Below are 24,458 nucleotides of genomic sequence, written 5' to 3'. Positions count from 1 at the left end.
TGAACTGTGCTTGAAGGGTGACCACAGTTAGCCTGGTGGGTACGGCAAGGAAGGTCAGTAATTAGAGGGAAGCAGCAGGTACAAAGGTGTTGGGTGAGAAAGAGAATGGTGTTTAGGGGCCCTGGTTAGAGTTTAGGGCACATGTAGAAAGATGGTGCTAGAAAATAAACACTGTTTATGCCAACCTAAAGCATTTCAACAGTGAATCCTACCATCTGGAGAATGGCATGAGCAAATTCGCATTTGAGAAAAGTCCTTCCGTAGGGGCTGTAGTGAATCCACTGGAAGGCCTTGAGAATGGTGGCATGCTGATCATTTGGACTATCCTAGAAATCAAGTTAAGAAGTGTGGTTCATTTCAGAAAGTTCTAAAGTAGAACTGATACAATGAGGGAAAAGGAGGAGGAGAGGAAGTGGGGGAACTCATGTCTGAGGGCTCCTAATTTTTATAATTGTAAGGATATGTTATGGGGAGAATTTGAAAGAGTAATGTAGGTAAATAGATGGAGATGCAAAGAATTGCTAAGGTGAAGACCATGAATTTGTAGTGGTACCAAGACGCCTGTATATGTGATTAGCTCCTATAGTGCTCTGCTCTCTGGTTGGAGGTGTGTAGGAGAGGGATGAAGGGATTCATCAGAATGGGGGCTTTGCAGGTGAAGATGCTGGAAGGATGGAGGGCTACAGAGTTGAGGTATTGGAAAGGAAATGATTGAAGTGATTGAAGTGATGGATAATGGTTCTGGATAATGGCAAATCCCTATGATAATCCTGGCTTATGTCTGGGAGAATTGAAAACTGAGAGAAGTCCCCAGGAAGTCTTTGAAATTGAAGAGCTTACAGAGGACAAGGTTAGGGTATTAAGACATCTGTCTACACCTGGAAAAGTGGTAATGTCTCCAGTTTTGTTTTCGTTTCAATCCCAAATTACTCCTCAGCACAGTGGTTTGGGGCCCCCATCATTGTGCTCAATCTGAACTTGCTAAAGTTACTTCGGGCTCTCCAGTTGCTAAACTGACATTGATTTTCAACCTGATTGTGGCATTCAACATTGCTGGGCACTCCCATCAGCTGGAAACTCCTTTCTCATTTTCTTCTAAGACTTACTCATTCTTTGTCTCTGTTTATCTTTTTTTTTATTATTATTTTTATTTTTTCTGGCACTTCCTCTGTAATCATCACTGAGTTTTTTTCCTCTATAGTTGGGTCTTAGGATTTGAGGTTCCCCATAGTTTCAGCTGTGGTCACCTTCTGTGCTTGCTTTTGCTTACATTCAAGTGGATGATTTATAGAACCATCCATTTCACTCTATATTCTCCGTATGGCTCCAAGTTCTCTTCCACTTGGATCTTTCTTCCACCCTCTGGATTCCTTTGTCCAACTGTCTAATATAGATTCTTCTTAGACCCTCCCATCCCCACCACTCGCCTCATGCACCGTGGTTAGAGCTATTTTTTAATCTTACCCCAGATAGGACCATTTTTTCCATTTCTTTGCATTCTTTCTTCTTTCTAGTAACACCTTTGCATACCCAAGCTAGGACTGTGGAAGTCCCGCTCCCTCTGCATAGCCCAAATCTGTCACTACATTCAGTGGACTGGAACTGCTTAAAATCATTGTTTTTGTTTTTTACTTGTTATCCTTACTTCCCTGCTTTAGTTTAGGTTCCATTTGGCCTCAGTTTATGGAAATAAGATCTAAATGGTCTTTAGCATTGCATTATTTTAATCCTTTAAACTACACAGCAACTAAAGGATGTTTCTCAAAAGAAAATCTGATTGTCTTATTCTCTTGCTCTGAAGGCTTCTGAAGCTCGTCTCCTTTTCATGGTTTTCTGTGACAGGGCTCCTGACTACCTCACCAGTTTTATCTCCATCACTCTTCATACTCATTGCATCTTAGTAAGAATTCTCAGGTTATTTTGTGTTTCTGAAATATTGTACGTCCCGGGTCAGGAGTTTTCTTCATGATGCCTGGAATATATAAGGTATTCAAAAGTGGACACTATTGTTCTTAATATTTTAATTTTAAATCTTGTTAGTGAGACATTACCCTAAAGATTTTAAATTTAAATCCAAGCTTGTTGAAAGTTTAACCTTTGAAATAATGCTCCAGTGGATCAGAATAGAGGCAGTTCAAGTTATAGCAAAGCGGCAGAATGGCCTTCAGCTGCAAGGCTGAACTTTAAGATGATTAAAATATGTATATCTTGAAAGAAAAAATGCATCCTTCAGAAAGAGGACTGCTCAACTGTGAAAGCACAGAAAGGGAGGCCCAGAGATTATACCTAGCCAGAGACTATCCAGGGAAGACTGTCCAGGGAAGAGGTTTATGAAGTGCAAGGACTAGACTTTGTGCTTTGTTCGGGCTGAGTGCAGTGGTTTACGCCTGTAATCCTACACTTTGGAAGGCTGAGGTGGGCAGACTCCTTGAGCCCAGGTGTTTGAGACCGGCCTAGGCTTCATGGTGAAACCTTGTCTGTATTAAAATAACAAAAAATTAGGGTGTAGTGATGCATACCTATAGTCTCAGCTATTCAGAAGACTGGAGTGGGAGGATCCCCTGAGCTCAGGAAGTGGGCGGCAGAGCTAAGACTCTGTCTCACAAAAAACAAAACAAAACAAAACAAAAAAACAAAAAAAAGGGCTTGTCTGTATCCTAAAGAAGGAGACACCACAGTATCAGGGTCTGATGCCTTTATACATCTAACTCTGATTAGTAACTCCCATTTTGTTTGATAAGCAGTTGTCAGATTATGAGTTGGTTTCCCCTATCAGGTATTTACAGGGAAATAATGTAAGCCTTCTAGGAAGTAGCATTTCACATTATAAATAAACCAGTGCTTGTTTGGCATTAATTATTTACTGCATCCTGCTGGGCGGCTCTATTCATGCTGTTCCAGGGGTGGAGAGTGAAGTGTGACTCTGAACCGTGCCTAAGTGAGGAGAGAGCTTAACGCTTGGGCAGGTGAATATTTATTTAATTAGGGGTTTCCATGTTGGTTTTATCTTTTAGATTGTGTACTTCCTGAAGAGAGGGATTGAATGTTAGTCCTGCATGGCCAGGCCTGTCACAGTGCAAGCAGACTGCAGGAACTCAAATGTTTGAATGAACAAATGGACCACTTAGCTAAGCAGTCACTCTGTGGAGTGCAGCTTCTTGAAGGACAGGGAACAGGTTTGGGAGAATTCAGAAGTGGGCCCAAGGTATAAAAGAAGTGGTGATTAGCATGAGAATGTGAGCCTAGGACAGGACAGAGGAATGGTGAGGCTTGCCCTCTGGGTGGTTGCTGGGAGAGAAAGCATTCCTGAAACTCACTGGTCTTCTGGTTGGTTGGGTGTGAGGTTGTTGCCTTGTCCGTGGAGGAGGCGGGGGGAGCAGGAGAAGTGATGTGACATCTGCCCTCCATAAACCTGGCCAGCTTCCTTTGCTCACTGTTCAGACCTTCAAATTGGATGTTGGCGAAGAATTATTTTGGATTTCTATAAAGTCCAATGCTTGATAAGTGCAGAAATTGGGCCCGCAGTGGGAGCAGTCATTATGAACTCGGGTTTCCAGTCTTGGCAGAGGGACTTGGGCCATTAAGTGGGAGTCCACTGGCAGACGTGGGCCCCTGAAGGTGGAGGACGTTCCTGCCTGTTCATGTCCTCCTGTGAAAAACTGACCCAGGCTCAGTTTTCCTCAATGAAGTCTTCCTTCCATCTCACATAGGCCACTCTCCTCTCAACTCCTGCTAGACTTAATGTTTGTATCATTCACTTCAGCCTGTAAAATATCCTTTGTCAAATCTGTGTATATCTATATACACATACACATATATATACACATTATATACAGACTGGGCAAGGAATTCTGCTGTGTCTGTCTATCTATCACCAATCTGTCATCTACCTATTTTTCTATTTACCTAGCTAGCTAGCTATCTGTTGTCTTTCAGTTAGATTGTAAATTACCTGAATTCTAGGGATCACATAGGTTTCTAAGTATTCATTGAATTGAATTTTGTTTTTATTTGTATTAGGACTGTAACGAGATTACAGGGGAGCGGTTCACTGTTTTGGAAACCAGGCTTTTGGTGAGCAATGTCTCAGCAGAGGACAGAGGGAACTACGCGTGTCAAGTCATACTGACACACTCAGGAAAGCAGTACGAAGTTTTAAATGGCATCACTGTGAGCATCAGTAAGTATGCTCATGTATGTCTGTTGCCTTGTCTTCTTTTGGCTTTGTGGGAACTGGCTTCTGGCTTTGGGCTTTGGGATTTGAGCAGGAGTGATTCTAGGTCTTGGTTTCCCTGAAGGCTAGTAGGCTCTCAGATGTGCCACTCTTAGAATCAGAAGGTGGGAAGACTGAGGCAAAAGGGCATGAGCAGCTTAGTTCCCTCTTCTGAACAACAGAACACTCAAAACTCTTGATTGATTTTTGGTGTCCTCTTCAATTTCTTTCATCAGTGCTTTATGGTTTTCATTATAGAGATCTTTCACTTCTTTGGCTAATTCCCAGGTATTTAATTTTGGTTAATTCCTATGCATTTTAATATTTTTGAAATGATCATATGGTTTTATGTGTGGCTATTGTAAATGGGATTACTTGTAAAATTTCTTTTCACATTGTTCACTGTTGGCATATAGAAATGTTACTGATTTTTGTATGCTGATTTTGTATCCAGCAACTTCACTGAATTTATTAGTTCTAATAGTTTTCTTGTGTAGTCTTCAGGTTTTCCCAAATATAAGATCATATCATTTGCCAACAATGATAATTTGAATTCTTCTTTCCTAATTTGGATGCTGTTTATATCTTTCTCTTGTCTGATTTCTCTAGCTAGGACTTATAGTACTATGTTGAATAACAGTGGTGACAGTGGGCATCCTCGTTGTGTTCCAGAACTTAGAGGAAAGGCTTTCAGCTTTTCCCCATTCAGTATGATTCTAGTTGTGAGTCTGTCACATATGGCTTTTATTATGTTAAGGCATGTTCTTTCTACTTCCAGTTTTTTGAGGGTTTTTATCATGAAGGCCTGTTGAATTTTATCAAATGCTTTTTCAGCATCAATTGCAATGATCATATAGTTTTTATCCTTTATTTTGTTGATGTGATGTATTACATTGATTGATTTGCAAATGTCAAACCATCCCAGGGATAAATCCCATTAGCTCATGATGAATGATCTTTCCAATGTATTGTTGAATTCTGTTTGCTAGTACTTTGTTGAGGATTTTTGCATCAATATTCATCAGAGATACTTGCCTATAGTTTTCTCTCTCTCTCTTTTTTTTTTTTTTTGATGTGTCTTTGTCTGGTTTTGGTATCAGGGTAATAACTGGCCTCATAGAATGAATTTGGAAGTATCTTCTCCTCCTCTATTGTTTTGAACAGCTTGAGTAGGATTGGTATTAGTTCTTCTTTAAATGTTTGGTAGAATTTGGTGGTGAAGCCATTGAGTCCCAGGCTTTTCTTTAATAAAGAGACTTCTTTCTCTTTAATAAAGAGACTTTATTAAAATTTTTATATTGTTACTTGTTATTGATCTGTTTAGGTTTTGGATTTCTTCCCGGTTCAATCTTGATAGATTGTACTTGTCTAGAGATTTGTCCATTTCTTCTAGATTTTCCAATTCATTGGCATGTAGTTGCTCATAGTAGCCATTAATAATCTTTTGGATTTCTGCAATAACAGTTGTCATGTCTCCTTATTCATTTCTGATTTTTTTTATTTGTATCTCTTCTCTTTTTTTCTTAGTCTGGCTAAAGGTTTGTCAATTTTGTTTCCCTTTTCAGAGAACCAACTTTTTGTTTCATTGATCTTCTGTGTTTTTTTCATTTTGATTTAATTTATTTCTTCTACTGATTTTGGGCCTGGTTTGCTCTTGCTTTTCTAGTTCTTTAAGATACACCATTAGACTGTTTATTTGAAGTAGTTCCTCTTTTTTTGATGTAGGCACTTATAGCTATAAACTTTTCTCTGAGTACTGCTTTTGCTGTATCCCATATGTTTTAGTATGTTGTGTTTCCATTATTTGTTTCAAGAAATTTTTCAATTTCCTTCTTAATTTCTTCATTGACCCACTGGTCATTCAGAAGCATACTGTTTAATTTCCATATGTTTGTATAGTTTCCAAAATTCTTCTTTTTATTAATTTCTAGTTTTATTCCATTGTGGTCAGAGAAGATGCTTGATATTTTTCCAATTTTTTCAGTGTCTTAAGACTTGTTTTATGACCTAACATATAGTCTGTCCTTGAGAATGATCCATGTGCTAAGGAAAAGAATATGTATTCTACAGCCATTGGATGAAATGTTCCGTAAATGGATCTATTAGATCCATTTGGTCTATAGTGCAGATTAAGTCCAATGTTTCTTTGTTGATTTTCTGTCTAGAAGATCTGTCCAATGCTGAAAGTGGGATATTGAAGTCTCTAGCTGTTACTGTATTGGAGCCTATCTCTTTCTTTAGCTCCAATAATAATTGTTTTTATATCTGGGTGATTCAGTGTTGGGTGTTGACCTTTTTATCATTACATAGTGACCTTCTTTGTCTTTTTTTATAGTTTTTGTCTTGAAATCTATTTTCCCTAAGTATAACTACTCCTGCTCTTTTTTTGTTTTCAATTGGCATGGAATATCTTTTTCCATCTCTTTATTTTCGGTCTATGTGTGTCTTTATTGGTGAAGTGTGGAAACAATCAATGGGTCTTGTTTTTTCATTCATTCAGCCATTCTATGCCTCTTTATTGGAGAGTTTAGTCCATTTACACTTAATGTTATTATTAATAGGTAAGAACTTACTCCTGTCATTTTGCTATTTGTTTTCTGCTTGTTTTGTGATCTTCTCTTCTTCCTTTCTTTCCTTCCTGTCTTCTTTTAGTGAAGGTGATTTTGTCTGATGATATGATTTGGTTTCTTGCTTTTTATTTTTTTATGTCTCTATTGTATGTTTTCTGGTTTGAGGTTTCCATGAGGCTTGAAAATACTATTTTATAACCCATTATTTTAACCTGATAACAACTTAATATTGTTTGCATAAACAAAAAAGAAAAAGAAAACTAATAAAAATTCTACACCTGAACTTTATTCCCCTGTTTTTTAACTTCTTGTTGCTTCTATTTATATCTTATTGTACTGACTACACCTTGAAAAGTTGTTGTAGTTATTATTTTTGATTGGTTCATTATTCAGTCTTTCAAGGATAAGAACAGTTTCATACCACAGTTACAGTGTTAAAATATTCTGTGTTTTTCTGTGTACTTATTATAACCAGTGAGTTTTGTACTTTCTGGTGATTACTTATTGCTCATTAATGTCCTTTTCTTTCTGATTGGAGTAGTCCCTTTAACATTTCTTGTAGGACAGGTCAGCGAATGAAATCCTTCAGCTTTTGTTTGTCTGGGAAAGTCTATTTCTTCTTCATGTTTGAAGGTTATTTTTGTGGATATATTATTCTAGGGTAAACGTTTTTATAATGTGTCATGCCACTCCCTCCTGGCGTATAAGGTTTCCACTGAAAAGTCTGCTGCTAGATGTGTTAGAGCTCTATTGTATATTATTTGTTCCTTTTCTCTTGCTGCTTTTAGAACCCTTTCTTTGTCCTTGACCTTTGGGGGTATGATTATTAAATGCCTTTAGGTAGTCTCCTTTGGATTAAATCTGCTGGGTGTTCTATAATCTTCTTGTATTTGGGGACTGATATATTTCTGTAGGTTTGGGAAGTTCTCTGTTATCCCTTAGAATAAACTTTCTGCTCTTTTCTGTTTCTCTACCTCCTCTTTAAGGCCAATAACTCTTAGATTTGCCCTTTTGAGGCTATTTTCTAGATCCTGTATGCATGCTTCATTGTTTTTTATTCTGTTTTCTTTTGTCTCCTTTGATTGTTTATTTTCAGATAGCCTGTCTTCCAGCCTGCTAATTCTTTCTTCTGCCTGATACATTCTGCTATTAAAGGACTCTGATGCATTCTTCAATATGGCAATTGCATTTTTTTCATTTCCAGAATTTTTGCTTGATTAAAAAAACATTATTTCAGTCTCCTTGTTAAATTTATCTGATAGAATTCTGAATTTCTTTTCTGTGTTATCTTGAATTTCTTTGCATTTCCTCAACACAGCTATTTTGAATTCTCTGACTAAAAGATCACATGTCTCTGTTTCTCCAGGATTGGCCCCTGGTGCCTTATTTAATTCATTTGAGGAGGTCATGTTTTCCTGGATGGTGTTGATGCTAGTAGATGTTCTTCAGTGTCTGGGCATTGAAAAGTTAGGTATTTACTGTAGTCTTCACTGTCTGGGCTTATTTGTACTTGTCCTTCTTGGGAAGGCCTTCAAAAGGATTTGAGTGTTTTGATCTAAGCTGTATCTGCTTTAGGGGGCACCCTAAGCCCAGTAATGTTGTGGTTCTTGCAGACTTGTAGAGGTACCACCTTGATGATCTTGGACAATATCTGGGATAATTCTCTGGATATCAGGCAGAGACTTGTTCTCTTCCCTTACTTTCTCCCAAACAGAGTCTGTCTGTCTGTTCTGAGCCACCTAAAGCTGAGGGTGGAGTGACATAAGCACCCCTGTGGCCATGACCACTATGACTGCTGGGTCAGACCTGAAGCCAGCACAGCACTGGGTCTTGCCCAAGGCCTGCTTTACCCACTCCCTGGCTACTGCTCATGTTTGCTTTAGGCCCTGGTGCTCTACAATCAGCTGGTGGCAAAGCCAGCCGGGCCTGTGTCCCTTCCATCAGGGCTGATTGCCATTGGTGAGGTCTCTCAGGCCCTGGGAGGATCCAGAGGTGCCGTCTAGGAGTCAGGGATTAGAGTAAACCTTAGAAGTCTACCAAGTGTTTTTTTTGTGCTGCAGCTGAGCTGGCAGTCAAACCACAAGACGTAGTTCTTCCCACTCTTCCCTCCCCTTTCCAAAGGCAGAGGAGCCTCACCATCCATAGCCACCGCCACAACCGGCCACAAGGAGTCCTGCCAGACTACCGCAGATGTTCTCTTAAGGTCCAAGAGCTCTTAAGTCAGCTTGTGGCCAATGCTGCCTTCCTGGGACTCACTCTTCAGGGCATTGGGCTCCCTTTTGGCCCAGAGCATGTGCAGAAGTGCCAGCCAAGATTCAAGTCCTAGAATCGGGGACCTCAAGAGCCTGTTTCATGATCTACCCTCCCCTGTGGCTATGCTAGTACCTAAAGTGCAAGACCAACTTTTCCCTCTGCTTTTCTCAAGCAAAAGGAGTTTTGCCCTATAATCACTGCAGCTGGTCATGTGCTGAGTCTCACCTGAAGCCAGCAAGTTTCAGACGCTCACCCAAGGCATTCACCGTAGTACCTGGATAATTGCTACTGATTGCTCATGGCACAAGGGCTCTTCAGTGAGCAGGTGATGAGTGCTGCAAGGACTGAATCCTTTCCTTCAAGGCAGCGGGTCCCCTTCTGGCCCATGGTATGTCTGTAAATGTTGTCTGGGAGGCCTGGAACAGGGGCCTCATGACTCTGATCATTGTCCTCTCTTGCTGTGGCTGAGCTGGTATCCAAGATGCAAGATGAAGTCCTCTCTACTCTTCCCTCTCCTGTCCTTAAGCAGAAGGAAAGCATCTCTTTTAGAGCTATAAGCTGTGCAGTGTGGGATGATAAAGAGGGGTGATGCCCACACTCCCTTGGCTGTCCTAGATGGGATTACTGAGGTATATTGCATGCCCCACTCCAGTACACGGTCTCTGGGCAGCACTAGGATTTCACCTAAGAGTTGCAGTCCAGACTGCCTCTCAAGTTTAGTTAGAGACCCAGAGCACTTTAGCCTTTGGTGGTAAGATTTATGGGAAGTCAAGTTCTGATCACTGGGATCGGCAATTCTCTTCTGTCTCGGGCTAGTTTAAATGCTCCCTCCATGGGCCGGTGGCAGCTGAGTTTGGTCCGGTTTTCTGTTCTGTTCTAACAAGACGGCACTGCGTTCAGTGCCTCACAATTGCTGTGTTCTTTCTTCCCCAGCAAACAGAGACACTCTCAGTACCATGCCGCCACTGTGGGGGGTTGGCGAGGGTGGCATTGGCAATTGAGGACTGTTTTTTCTATCTCATTAGTGTCCTTTTCTGTGATACCGAGTTAAAACCAGATACTATGAGTGATTTCTGGTTCTTATGAAGGTGTTTCTTCTGTGTAGATAGTTGTTAACTTGGTGTCCTTGTAGGGGAGACAATTGGCGGATTCTTCTATTCTGCCATCTTGGTCCACATTCTCTCCCCAAGCTATACATTTTACAGAGTTGCAGGAGAGAAGCAACTTACCGAAGGTCACAAAGCTGGTTATTGTCAGAAACAGAGCCAGAGTGCTGGCATTCAGTGCCCAGGCCAGCAATGGTTTTTCCAAACACATTGGACAAGGAGTTCCTGCTGTAGCGGCTTTTGCTCTTTCTTTAGTAGAAAGTTGTTTTCTATATTTACTCATCTAGATGAGAAGAACCAAAGGCTGGATACTTCTTTGATGTAGAGCTTCCTATTTGTCACTAGTTTCCAACACACTTCAGAGTACTGGGGGAGACAGAGCTATTTCCGGATGCTGTGGATCCCTAGGGGGTCTGTTCAGCATGGATGGGAGCCAGCATGGTTGGGTGCTGCCTTTGCAGGACAGGGCTCTTTATTCTGTAGAGTCCAGTGACTCCCTGCATTCCAGCTGTTCTTCTAGAGAGCCCGTTCTAGTCCTTCCATGTTCTTTGCTGCAACTGCTCCTTTGATTTAAATATTTTTGGGTGGTTTTCAATTTTAATTGTTCTTGTTAAAAGCACAGTAATTAAGAAAATTAATTGTACAAGGTTTTTTTTTTTAATTTTAATGCTCTTGGGTTTTCTGCTGACCATTATCTCTCTGAAAGAAAGCACCTTCCTCATCTTGTTCACAGTGGAATCCCTGGCACTGAGCCCAGTGCCTGGCCTAGATTAAGCACAGATCTATTTATTAAGCGAATGATTGACTTCTATAACGCATTAACTGTACATTGGTAACTGAAGGGAAATTTCGAAAGGTAGAAATTGCTCAGGTAAAATGAAGAATCCCTTAAGAAGTAACTGGGTTCAGTAGTCACTACTTCGTGTTCAATAAACATACATTTATGATCTGTTATATGCCAGTATTATGGTAGGTCCTGATAATTGAAAAATGAAAAAAGTGTTGTTTCTTCTGCTATGAAACTATCAGCCTGGTTGTGGTGAATCTAGGGGTTAAATGGATCATTTTAACATCATGTGCTAAGGGTAGAGTCACAGACAGTGTTTGCGGAGCAGGAAAGGAATAAGAAGGGTCCATGGGTGGCAAGCAAATGGTCTGGGAAGGCTTCCAAGAGGAAAGGAGTTCTCAGCTGAATTTCGAAGAATGAGTAGGATTCACAAAAGTAGAGGAGGGTGAGGAGGGGGTCTCTAGGCAGAGAGAACAGAGGGAACAGTATAGGACAAAGCATGGAAGTATTAAGCATTATGTTTATGTTGGATCTAAAATGACTTTCGTTAGAGCCTATGTGAATACGGGGTGGGGAGGGTGGGAGCTGAGGCCTTGAAGTTAAACGGGGGCAAGGTACAGGTGGCTGCATATGCATAGGCTTTACCACGCAGCCATTGAAGGGCCCTGGGACGGTGCAAATGCAGAGTCATTGGGCTGCATTTGTGATGGGAGATGTCAGTTTTGAGATGGTTTGAAGCCAGAGTTGGCGAGGGCCTTGCAGCTTGGAGACCACTTAGGAGGCTGATAAAATATCCAAAAGAGCACTGATAGTCTCAACTTGGGAAGAGGCCATGGGAGAGCTCTTCTTCAAGCAATCATTTAAGGACTCTTTGCTGAGTACTGAACAAAGCTATGTTCTGTGCCAGGCAGAGAGAACATTGTGGTGAAGAAAACAGCCACCACCACTGCTCTGATGAAGCTTGAAGGCTGAGAGGAAGGAAGGCAGAGATTAATCAGATAATTCACTAATAAGATGTGTAATTATAGGGAAGATGAAAGCAATGAAGGAAAGGAAAAATCTGAGATCAAACAGACCAGGGCCTGGTGAGAAAGCAGTGGCTCAGGGAAAGCTTTCTGATAATAGTGATGCTGATGGTCAGGAAGCATTATGTGGATGACGGAGTTGGGGAGATTTTTTCTAGACTGAGGAAGTAGCAAATGTGAAGACCCTAGCACAACAGGGAACTCGGAATATCTGAGGAGTGGAAAGCAGGGCTAGAGTGATCCTGAATGAGAGAAATTATGGTAGGTGATGAGGCTGGGTAAGTAGTCAGGAGCCGAGATCATGTAGGAACCAGCAATTCAGAGTAAGTAGCATGAATTTTATTCTAAGAACAATGACAAGCAGCCAGACAGATTGAAAGCAGGAGAGTAGCGTGGGTTGATTTTCACTTCTGAAACAGCAGACTGGCTGCTGTGCACAGAATGATCTATTCTAGGGTGGATCCGAAGTGCAGGTGTAGAAGTTCAGGTAAGGCATGAAGGCACAGGTAACATGGTGTCATTGAAGATGGAGAGATGTGGATGGGTTCAAGGCATTTTAAGAGGCAAAACCTACAGGGTTTAGTGTTGGACTGAATATGGGGAGAAATATGGCAAGGTCAAAAAAGTTAACCAGGCTTTTTGACATGCACTATTGACTGGATGGTGATGCTATTCGGTGAAATAAAATGGCTCTGGAGGAAAACCAGATTTAGGAGTGAGACCATGAGTTTGGTCATTGCTACGTTGAGGATGAGGTGCCTTTGGATTGTGGAGGTGCAGAGTAGGTCATGGCCTGTTTGGGTGTGGAGCTTAGAGGAAGGACTGGAGACATGACTTTCAAAGTCATTGGCCTTGAAATGATATTTGAAGAAGTAGGTGTGAATGAGATTGCTTAAGAAAAGAATGGAAAATAGAAGGCTTAGGAGTAAAGAAAAAGCCAGACTGAGAAATAAGGAGGTAAAAGTAGTTGAATTTGGTGATTGATAGATTGAAGAAGGTGAAAGAAAAGCTGTTGCCCAGAATGGCTTCTGGATTTTACATGTGTGCGATCTAGTGGGTGATGGTACATTAACTAGCTGGGGATAACTTTTGTTTGGGACATGCTGCATTTAAACAGTGTGTGGAATGCACAATTATTATTGCCATCATAAAATGTATGTGTTTTTGCATTTTTCTTAGCTTCTCTCTTGCAACTTTTCCATATCCCACTCCAAATATATAGGAGGAATAATGGAACTAAGTAGGTGATCGCTAAATTTTGGTAGACAAATGGGAGAGGGAAGAAGTACAGAAAGACTCAGGGGCAGGGAGTCCAGGGAGTCAGTACAGGGAGACAATGCTAAAGCTTAGTGGTAGGATGAAAAGTTGGAAGAATAATAGAAGAGGATGGGATATAAAAGAATATGGAAATGCAGAGTTGGAGGAGGAAGAGCAAAACTGAAGATGTGATGAACCTTCACAGATCCCTCACCCAACTTTGACAATTATCAACTTCTGGTTAGATTTTTTTCATCTTTACCTCTACTCACTCCCACCAGTTCCCAAGGTTATTTTAAAGTAATTCAAAAACATGATATTATGTGTTTTTCCATCTCTATAACATTCTTAAAATGACAAAACTATAGAAATAGAAAACAGAGTAATGGTTGCCATGGAACAGGAATTGCATGAGGGAATTTTCTGAAGGTGAAATAAGAGGGTTACTATTTCTCTCAAGCTAGCACCTAAGCCAGGCCTTTGCTTATTATAGCCACTGCCTGAAAAGTGTCTTTGGATTACTAAGTAATGAGATTTTATTATACAAGCTTATTAGTTTACATTACAAACAATATAGTTTATGGTTTATATCAAAATATAATGGCCAAAGTGGACTCTTTTTATAGCTCAGCTTCTAGCTTATTGTTTTTTCTTTTTTGGCAATTCAGTTACTTCTGGTTAAAAATGTGTATTTATGGAGTGAGATTTTGACCAGAGCTTATTGATGGTCTGCTGTGTTGGGCTTCATGCTATTGCATCAAAGTACTTGGGAATGTATCATATGTGATTCTAATTAATTTCCTGTGGGTATGATTTCTTAGCAGAAAGAGCTGGATATGGAGGAAGTGTCCCTAAAATCATTTATCCAAAAAATAATTCAATTGAAGTACAGCTTGGTGAGTAAAATCATTGAAGCCATTGAAATCACCAGGGGAAGAGCTCATTATGTTTGCGTATTCTGGTGAATATTTGAATGTTAAGGATGAAGATAAATCCCAAACACACCCAGTTTCCAACTTTTGATATACCTGAACTCATGGGAAGAGGAATCAAAATAAAACACCAGAGAGCTGAAGCTTGGAAAAGTTGTGGTGGCAGAGAAGTCTGTCAGTGAGAACTCTGGGCCCAAAATGATTATTATAAATCTGTTTATGCAAAGGCAATGAAGATGCAAATAATTCTTCAGACAATATGTAGTATAATATAAAACTACTATTAAATAATGTTGACCAAGAGTTCTGGATGGTATTATCTCACAATGCAAGGTATATGAAAGGTGTGAAAAAAATATGTTACATTCCTTAATCTGCATGGAAAAGCATCAATAAGCATTGCCTCAGTTTGTGATCTAAGTAGATAAAAAGGGGTCAAATTATTTTTTTAAATTAAAAAATAATCACTAGTGGCCGGGTGCGGTGGCTCAAGCCTGTAATCCTAACACTTTGGGAGGCCAAAGCGGGCAGATCACGAGGTCAGGAGATCGAGATCATCCTGCCTAACACGGTGAAACCCTGTCTCTACTAAAAAATACAAAAAATTGGCCAGGCGTGGTGGCGGGCACCTGTAGTCCCAGCTACTCGGGAGGCTGAGGCAGGAGAATGGCGTGAACCCGGGAGGCGGAGCTTGCAGGGAGCCGAGATTGTGCCACTGCACTCCAGGCTGGGCGAGAGAGGGAGACTCTGACTCCAAAAAAAAAAAAAAAAAAAAAAATCACTAGTAAAATAAATATGCTGTATTACATCTGAAGAAAAAGCAAATTAGACAAAAATCTCAACACCTCCCAAAATAGAAACTTTTAAGTGTCAAATAGTAGTGTATCAAAATATATAATGCTAAAAGTCTCAGAAATACAATACAATAAAACAACACAATTGTTTCAGTTGTAGGGGGAGGTTTTAACATACTCTTGCTTTGAGAAATTTGCTAGAAAAGTAAGAGTCTACATGGTTCGAGTAATCTAGCAAAAGTAATGTGTCTAATACATAGATCACTCTCAGAAACATCTATGAAAAACCCAGAGTCCAAAAGAGGAAATTGTACAGATCATGGGGTATAATCATGATGCAGTAAGTGTAAAAATTTGTATCTAAACCAAAACAATAAAATAATCACATTCATTAAGTATGTGAAATGAATTTGTTAATTAGCTTGATTTAATTATTCTACAATATAAACATGTATCAGAACATCACATTGTACCCATAAATATATGTAATTATTATTTGTCAATTAAAACTAAAAAAAAAAATTTAAAAACGTAAACAAAAAATCCATCTCAATTATTTGCGTTTTTTTTTAGAGAACCAAAGCCATAGTTAAAGAATATTTAGAAAATAATGATAGTGAGAATACTTCATATCAAATTTCATGGCATATGACCAATGCTGTACTCTAAACGAGTTTATATCTTTAAATAACGTTATTATTAGTAAGTGTGGAAATAATTAAAATATGCAACTAACCATTTGACTCTATAAGAAGACCAATTGAACAACTAGAATAAAAGTAGAAAATAATGAATTTATTAAAGGAAAATAAACTAACTGAATCTGTCCCAAAGTTGGTTAAGGGCAGAAGAGTTGAGGTGGGAGTTGGGGAGAAAGATAAACTTCCAGCAAATCTAATCCCCTAAATGCAGAGACACCCAAATATAAAATAATTAGAAACGTGGGAAAGTTTATATAAAAGAACAAATGGTAAAAGATAAAATCTGTTTAAATGCCTCTAGTCCCATATGTTTTTAGGAGAATTCTTTTAAACTTTCAAGGAAATAATAATACCCATAAAAAGGATAATTGTCTACACATTACTCATTATGTGACTAGTCTTAAAAGACACATTTGGCTGTTTTATCTCTCTTAGTTGACCTTCTTCCCCTACTCCTGTCTTTGGAAATTCTAGCCAACGTATTGAGACAATTAAAAGGCAAGAGAAGGAGTTTTGGAAGTCTTGGAGGGAGGAAGACAAACATAATTTTTAAAACATGATCTATTGGTTTCTACTTAGAAATTTTAAGAAAATTAAGTTAAAAAATGACTAGCATTTGCTTATTAATGTTATTTTAATACAAGATAAACATTCAAAGCTAATAGCATTTTTACATGCCTGAAATAGCACATATTATGTAACCAGGGAAGACAGCATTCACAATTGCAATACAAGAAACAAAATAGTAAGGAACAACTGAATAAGAAATTAGAAAGAGTTGCCTACATGATTAGAAATGCAACATTTTATCATTTTATAGGTGGAACATAAAATAATATGTGTTTTAGTGAAATTTCAAAAGATGTTCCTAAATAGAAACACTCAGTATTAAAAATGTTATTTCTCCTAGATTAATATACAAGTTTAATATAACACCAATTAAATTACTGAATATCCTAAAACTTGTCAAAACATTTCTAAAATTTCTGTCAAAAATGCTGGAAAGAGCCAAGAAAAAAATTGAATAGAAGAAAAAAGAGAGAGTCATTTCCTTGTAAGTATTAAAATATATTATAAAGATAGAGATTATTAGTATGTCAACAAAATTGCTGACTAGGGGTTCCTAGCACTAATTCCCCTACAAAAGGGCCAAAATATTAAATTAATAGCTACATTTTGACTAGTGTGTCTGAAGGAGGGCGCTAGAGTACAGCATAGAAATGATGGAATCTCTGCGGAGCACGGAAACCCAGGATGGCAGCATAGAGAGGGGAGGAAATCACCCTTTCTCTGTCACTCTGTTTTCCCCACCAAGATTGACTTGGCGCCAAGAGAAACTTCTCCTTGAGGGAAAAGGTAAGCAGAAGGCCCCTGCAACCTTCATTATTACCACAGACACCTGCAGTTCTTGCTACAGAAGAAACCTGCAGTCCTCACAGGCCCTGAGCCCACTTTGGGGAGCAGCCTGGGGTTCTCATGGCTACATTGCTCCAGTGCGGGAAACTACCTATTGCACACCCTTATCCCCTATGACCTACGAGCTATGTCATGGCACTATCTTGGAATTATAGCTACTGCTAGAGTGAGTCCTGTTCTGGGGGCCAGTAGCCCCTGCATCTCTTCATCCCCAAGGCTTTCCCATTATTCCACCATGTTCATACAGGTGGCTACAACTTCACAATCCTGGTTACTTAGAGTATGGGCCCTGTGAAATTACTGTGCCCAAAGGCACATGGTGCCCTGCTTCCTGAATGGACAGGCAGTCCTGCACAACCGAGGAAGCTTCCCCTAGCCAGCAGATCTACTCTGCTCACCCTCGTACGCATGAGGGTGTATGTACTCACCCTCAGCCTGAGAACCAGCTCAGTAGCCCTGCCCCTGGCAAGACCACACCCCTTTTCGATTGGACCTACTGTGTGTGCACACACACCCTTGGCCTGAGAACCAACCTGGTAGCCCAGCATCCTGCAAAGCCATGCCACTGCCAGTACAAACTCTTGCAGCCTAGGCCAGTGAAACACTCAAAGATATTGCAGGTGTGGATTGTAGCTGAAGACACTGCATGAAGACTACACTTCTGTCTCTATCTAGAACCAAAGCCAACATACCCTATCCAACTGACATGCTAGGATGCATCTACAGAAAAAGTCTTTCTCTAAGAAAGCTACTTCATAAAATTAGAAGAGGTGACTGTTGCATCAGATGTGCAGCTATCAACATAGGGACACAAGAAACATTTAAAAACAGGAAACATGACACCTCAAAGGAGCACAATAATTCTCCAGTAACAAACCTCAAAGAAAATAAGATTTACTAAATGCCTGAAATGGAATCCAAAATAATGATCTTAAAGAAACCCAACTAGATACAAGAGAATACAAGCAAATAATGTAATGAAATCAGAAAAACAATTTATGAAAAAAAATTCCTTAGGGATTTCTTGTAAGGCTGGTCTAGTAGCAATGAATTCCCTTAGTTTTTGCTTGTCTGGAAGGGACTTTATTTTTCTTACATTTCTGTATAAGAAATTCAACAGAGATATACATTATAAAGAAGAACCCAAGAGAAGTCTGAGTTTAAGAATTCAATGAATGAAATAAATGCAATTGAGAATTCAACAACGGAATTCAACAATCTAGTGATCATTATATAATGACCTTCTTTGTCTCTTCTTATAACTTTTAACTTAAAGTCTATTTTTTCTGATGTAAGTGCAACCATTCCTGCTTGCTTTTGTTTTCCATTTGCATGGAATATCTTTTTTTCATCTCTTCACTTTCCATGTATATGTATCCTTACTGGACCTACTGTGAGTCTGTGAGTAAAGTGAGTCTCTTTTAGGCAGCACATAGTAGGTTCTTGTTTTTTCTTTTAATCCAGTTTGCCACTATATGTCTTTGAAATAGATAATTTAATCCATTTACATTCAAGGTTATTATTGATCGGTAAGAACATGACTCCTGACATTTTGTTAATTGTATTCTGGTTGTTTTCCAGATCCTTTGTTTCTTTCTTTCTCTCTTGTTTACTTTTGTGGTTTGGTGGTTTTCTGTAGTCCTAAGTTTGGATTCCTTTTTCTTTTTATTTGTGTATCTACTGCAATTTCTATCATTGTGGCTACCATGAGGCTAACATAAAGACTTTTATAGTTATAATAGACTATTTTAAGCTGATTACAATTTAACTTTGGTCACATAAAAATACTCTAGACTTTTATCCTCCTCCTAACAGTTTATACTTTTGTTGCCTTAATTCACATCATTATACGTTGTGTGTTCTTTAATAACCAATTGTGTCTGTAGTTATTTTTGACCATTTTGACCTTTAAACTTATTACTAGAGGCTTGAAAGATTTACATAGCACCATTACAGAATTGAGATATTCTGAATTCAATTTCGAATTTACCTCTACTAGTTAGTTTTCACATGTTTTTATGATGGTAATTATCACCCTTTCACTTTCAGTTGCAGCATTTCGTTAGGGATTTCTTGTAAGGCTGGTCTAGTAGCAGTGAATTCCCTTAGTTTTTGCTTGTCTGGAATGGACTTTATTTTTCTTACATTTCTGAAGGATAGCTTTGCTGGGTATAGTATTCTTGGACAGCAGTTTTTATTTTCATTCAGCACTGAATATATCATCCTATGCTCATGAATTGGAAGAATTAATATGGTTCAAATGTCCATCCTACTGAACGCAGCTTACAGATTCAGTGCAATCCCTATTAAAATACCAATGATGTTATTTTGACAGAAAGAGAAGGAACAGTCCTAAAATTCATATAGGACCACAAAGCACCCTGAATAGCCAAAGCAATCTTGAGGAAAAGACCAAAAGGCCCCAAACCAAAGACAAAGCTGGAGGTATCACACTATCTGACTTCAAAATATACTAAAAAGCTATAGTAATCAAAACAGCATATTAGCATGAAAACAGACACATAGATCGATGGAACAGAATAGAGAGTCCAGAAATAAATCCACAAATCAACAGACAACTGATATTTGACAAAAGTGCCAGGAACACACATTGAACAAGTAAGAGTCTCTTCAATAAATGGTGATAGGAAAATTGGATATCCACATGCAGAAGAATGAAACTAGACCCCTATCTTTTAACATATTCAAAACTCAACTTGAAATGGATTAAAGACTTAAATATAAGACCTGAAACTATGAAGCTACCAGAAGAAAACATAAAGGAAGTGCTCATGACATTGGACTGGACAGGGATGTTTTGGATAAGACCTCAAAAGCACAGACAACGAGAGTAAAAATAGACAAATGGGATTACATCAAATCAAAAAGCTTCTGCACAATAAAATAAACCATCAACAGAGTGAAAACACAATCTACAGAATGGGAGAAAATATTTGTAAACTATGCATCTGACAAGGGGCTAATATCCAGAATATATAAGTAACTCAAATAGCTGAACAACAAACAAAAAAACCTAAAAAACAAAACAACAAATAATTTGATTAAAAAAAGGACAAAAGACATTACTTCTGGGATTTGGACAATATCCTGTTTTCTTGATGAGGTGAAAGTGTTATAGATATTTGCTTTATGATAATTCATTAACTTTGCATTTCTATTCTATACTCTTTGGTATATGTGTGTTATATTTCACACACATATATTTTAAAAACATATCATTTAGAATAAAGAACACTCCTTGAATGTTAGAATTTGCTAGGCTCATGGGACAAAATCCACTGAGACTATAAATTATGAAATTTGTGAATGTGTGTAGAGGCAAGATAAGGGAAAGAGAGGGAAAGGGTGGGGGTTACATTTGTTGAAGTAGAAATATCACTGGATTTGATGTTAGAAATCTAGAGTTCATCTCTCATTTCTTCCTCTAATTAATTTGGGCAAGTCACTCCATCTGTCTGAACTTCAGTTTTTGCATCCTTAACATGAGGATAATCACACCTCCCCTTTTCCTGCCTTGTAAGATTGTTTTGAAGATACAAAGAATGAAGGAGAAAATGCATAAAATACTTTGTGAACTGTCAAGTTCTTTGCTAGTGTTACTAGGAGTAGAAATAACATTTGTGTACCTGATGATGTTTGGTAATGTATATGTATCCCTTTACAATGGATGTCCTGGAAGGCCACTTGCCCCTCATGGTCTCTCTCCAGGGAAAGAAAAAAATAGATTAACATTAGCCTATGGGGGTATTTCTGGTAATCAAAAGGTATTTGAGGCTTGAGAGTAAGATGCACTCGTTATCCAGGTGTTAACAAATTTGAAAGTTTGTAGAATTTTCATTGAATATTGATAATATTGATTTTTTAGGTACCACCCTGATAGTGGACTGTAATATAACAGACACGAAGGATAATACAAATCTACGATGCTGGAGAGTCAATAACACTTTGGTGGATGATTACTATAATGAATCCAAACGAATCAGAGAAGGGGTGGAGTAGGTATTTTGCTTTTTTGACTTCTGTAAAAGCTAGCAAGGATTTCTCCATCTGAGTGAATCTGGTATCACTATTGCCTTCTCCTCTTGTTTTTGCCTCTCAGTGATTCATGTTATCAATCCCACCTACCACATAGTTAGGGAGATATGGTAAAATACCAAGTATCCCTGAGAGCAGTAAGATCCATTTCTCTCGGCTACTACTTAAAATTAGTACCATCTCCATTCAATTATATCATGATCCATAGGCCTTCAAAGCTTAACGCCCTGGGCATACTAGGGAAACACTGGAAGTGACACAAATGTGTATACTGCAACAGTAGAAGGAAGAAATAGTAGTATAGTTCTTTACTATACTAAACAAGCACCAACAAGGACTCTGAGGGAAGACAGTGCATAATCATTAGCTAATTAAATGGGTATAAACTCAAGTTATGGTGGTATAAATGGAGTGGTGTAAATAAAACTAATGAAGTCAGAGGGCAGGAGAGCTTGCGTTGGGCCTTGCAGGGTGGACAAGTTAGGATACGTGGAAAGGAATAGGGGAAGGGCCTTTGGGGCTGAGAATGGTGTCTGTAGCTTACAGAACCATACTTCCTTGTCACCATGCAGAAGAAAATGCAAATTTGGAAATACACAATCTACATACCTCACTGGGCCAGTCAGCAAAGTATTCTTAGGATAACATGATGGTCCAAAGTGTTCTCCAAGAAAACACTTAATCTCCAGAAAACAGACCTTAAAACATGTTAGGTAAATACGACTCATGTATTAATGGCTGGCTTTTTTCTTTTATAGAACCCATGCCTCTTTTCGGGAACATAATTTGTACACAGTAAACATCACCTTCTTGGAAGTGAAAATGGAAGATTATGGCCTTCCTTTCATGTGCCACGCTGGAGTGTCTGCAGCATACATTATGTTACAGCTCCCAGGTAATACTCCAGTGGGTTACACACTGTTCAGAGTGTTCAAAACGATGGCCAGGAAACACATCTGAAGGAGGAGTGACTCTAAATGCTCAGAGTGAGGCATGAGGATGGTATTAAAGGGACAAACTCAGTATGAAATCTAGGGAAAAGTTCATGCAACGGCTCATAGTGTTGTTGGAATGAGGCTGTGATTTTATTGCAGTATATTTTGAAAGTGCCATATTTTCAATACATCAAGATTTATACATCAAAACAGAAAGAAAACAAAAGCTTTTCTTTATTAAGTGTGATTGCCAAATGTTTATAATTTGATATAAAGCCAAAATGCCTATGTATATTTTTACTATGTAACTTTGTAAAATTATCTGTAGAGGCTGAATTCTGGTATTTAAGCAGGAGGGCTTCCAACTCAACGTGCGTATACAAATTGCACTCTGAGCACCGTACAGAACTAATTGATTATCCACTGGAAGTTTTAAAGCCAGTGTACAGATAGTGGAGGGTGAAGCCAGAATCTTGAGAACAACTTTAAATTCGTAACATATCAGAAGTGTATGAAATACCTTGCAAAATTCTGTGTGGTTTATCAAGACAGTGGTTCTTCTTGATTCTATTAATATCATTAGCGTATGTGTGTGTGTGTGTGTGTGCACACGCACACGTTTGTGTGTTTGTGGCTAGCTACATGCAAGAAAGAGGACTTGAATTTGCTGGTGTCCTTCAATGATCAGTTAAACCTGTGCTTGCATACATCACACTGAAGCCCCACCTAACAGAAAACACAGTGTTTGCTGTATGGAGTTGGCAATTGTGCCTTTGCCCCTGCCAAGATCCTGGCCTCCTAAGTGCCCGTGACCTCTCTTAGAATTGTGATGAATAGAGATCTGTGCACAGCAGCTTGCAGCTCTGGGTGCGCACGTTCTCTGCCTCACTTCTGTGTCCTGAAGGCCAGTGTCATTCTGGCCTCAGCTGCCTTAACTGAATGAACACAGCACCCTCTCCTCACCCTCATGGCATGGGGAATCCTTCTTGCGTTGCGTCATGTGGAAGGACCCTTGGGCTCATCTGTCACCACTGCCCATTTTTTCTCTTCTTACTGACTTTTCCTTGTCATAAAGCATCCTTTTCCATCACTTTCCCCTAGTCAATCTTACATTTGCCATCTCTCTCTCTCTGGTACCTCTATGAGGTTCATCATCTGTGCTGCTTTTCTTTCTGTGTCCTCATCCCTGAAATCTTTTTCCCCTTTATGGCATCAACTGTCATTCCTGGGCAGGTGCAAACATGTTCCATATATCCAGCTGTATACTGTTTTCCCCTGTGACAGCTCTGCATTTCCAACTGCATACGGGACTGCAGATACACTGGCTGATGTCAGAAAGCATGTTTAAACTGGCTGATGTCAGAAAGCATGTTTAAACTCTCCAACCTCCTGGTTCTGTTCTTCTTACGTTTGTAAATGGAACCCCTGTATCTTCCACATTGTTCAGGCTCAAAATCTGGGGTCATTTTGATGTTTTCCCTTATCCTCCCTCATGCCAGCACCCAATGACTTGCCAAGTTCTGTGGATTCTTACCCTCCTGCCCATTCCCACTAACAAGCTGGATGGTAGGGTGAGTCCTGCCCTGGACTTAAAGGTCAGGTTTTCAGGCTCAGATCCTATCTTGTTCACTTGGGAGCTCTGTGAGGACAGCACTGTCACTCAACCTCTCTGTGCCCGCGTCTCCTCATCTGGGAAATGAGGAGGATAGCGACTTCCTTCCACGGCTGTTGTAAGAATCTGCTGGGATTTTCTTTTATACTTTTTTATTGTGGAATATAACGTATATATTATACATGCTATAACACATGCACATATATGGTAAAGGAACACTGAATATCTGCATCACATAACAAGTCATTGTATAGCAAATACTCATGAAACTACCACCTGGATTAAGAAAAATGCATTGCCTGAAAAACCCCTGGATGTTCTTCTTGATCCTTCCCTCTTGATAATCATCCTCCCAACTTTTAGGAAAGTCATTTCTTTGATTTTCTATCTATGCTGACAGTCCTAATAATACAATTTATTTTTGCCTAGTTTTGAGTTTTATATTAAGAGAGTTATATAGTATGTTTTATTTCCTTAGGTGTGGGGGGCTTATCAGTGTATCGCTGATATAACATGTAGCATAGTTCATTAATTTACATTGCCATATCCTAGTCCATTGAATAACTAGGTCACAATTTATCCACTGGGCTATAAGTATGTGGTTTGCATTGTTTTGAGTTTGGAGCTATTAACAAATGATACTGCTATGGAAATTCCTGTTTGTGTGTCTGTGTACCCATGTAGAGGCATCCCTCCAGGATATATGATGAAGAGTAGCTTTGCCAGGTGAGAGTCTGTCGTTAACATTTCCATAGAATGCCACACTTTTTTGCAATGTGATTCACTGATATTTGCTGCCAG

At 39.1% G+C, this 24,458-nt stretch overlaps 1 protein-coding gene across 7 annotated transcripts in view; it reads left to right on the top strand.

Annotated features, from left to right (window-relative positions):
• Positions 1 to 24,458, top strand: part of LOC105490123 (interleukin 1 receptor like 2) — a 57,279-nt gene that overhangs the window by 9,260 nt on the left and 23,561 nt on the right. For 5 of the 7 annotated variants that reach the window (XR_011612091.1, XM_011755488.3, XM_011755492.2 and 2 more), the window contains exons 5-8: positions 4,021 to 4,180; positions 14,033 to 14,107; positions 20,941 to 21,070; positions 21,869 to 22,005. Coding sequence is in view for 6 of the 7 variants with exons in the window: in XM_011755488.3 (XP_011753790.2) it covers positions 4,021 to 4,180; positions 14,033 to 14,107; positions 20,941 to 21,070; positions 21,869 to 22,005 (502 nt within the window). In the remaining variant the exon portion in view is untranslated. The remainder of the gene's footprint in view (positions 1 to 4,020; positions 4,181 to 14,032; positions 14,108 to 20,940; positions 21,071 to 21,868; positions 22,006 to 24,458) is intronic. The other 2 variants (XM_024795508.2, XM_071077192.1) reach the window with 2 other exon arrangements.

Source organism: Macaca nemestrina, chromosome 13 (assembly GCF_043159975.1).
Source record: "Macaca nemestrina isolate mMacNem1 chromosome 13, mMacNem.hap1, whole genome shotgun sequence".
Lineage (NCBI taxonomy): Eukaryota > Metazoa > Chordata > Mammalia > Primates > Cercopithecidae > Macaca > Macaca nemestrina.
Note: the sequence above shows the minus strand (reverse complement) of the source record. Positions and strands in the feature narration are given on the sequence as shown.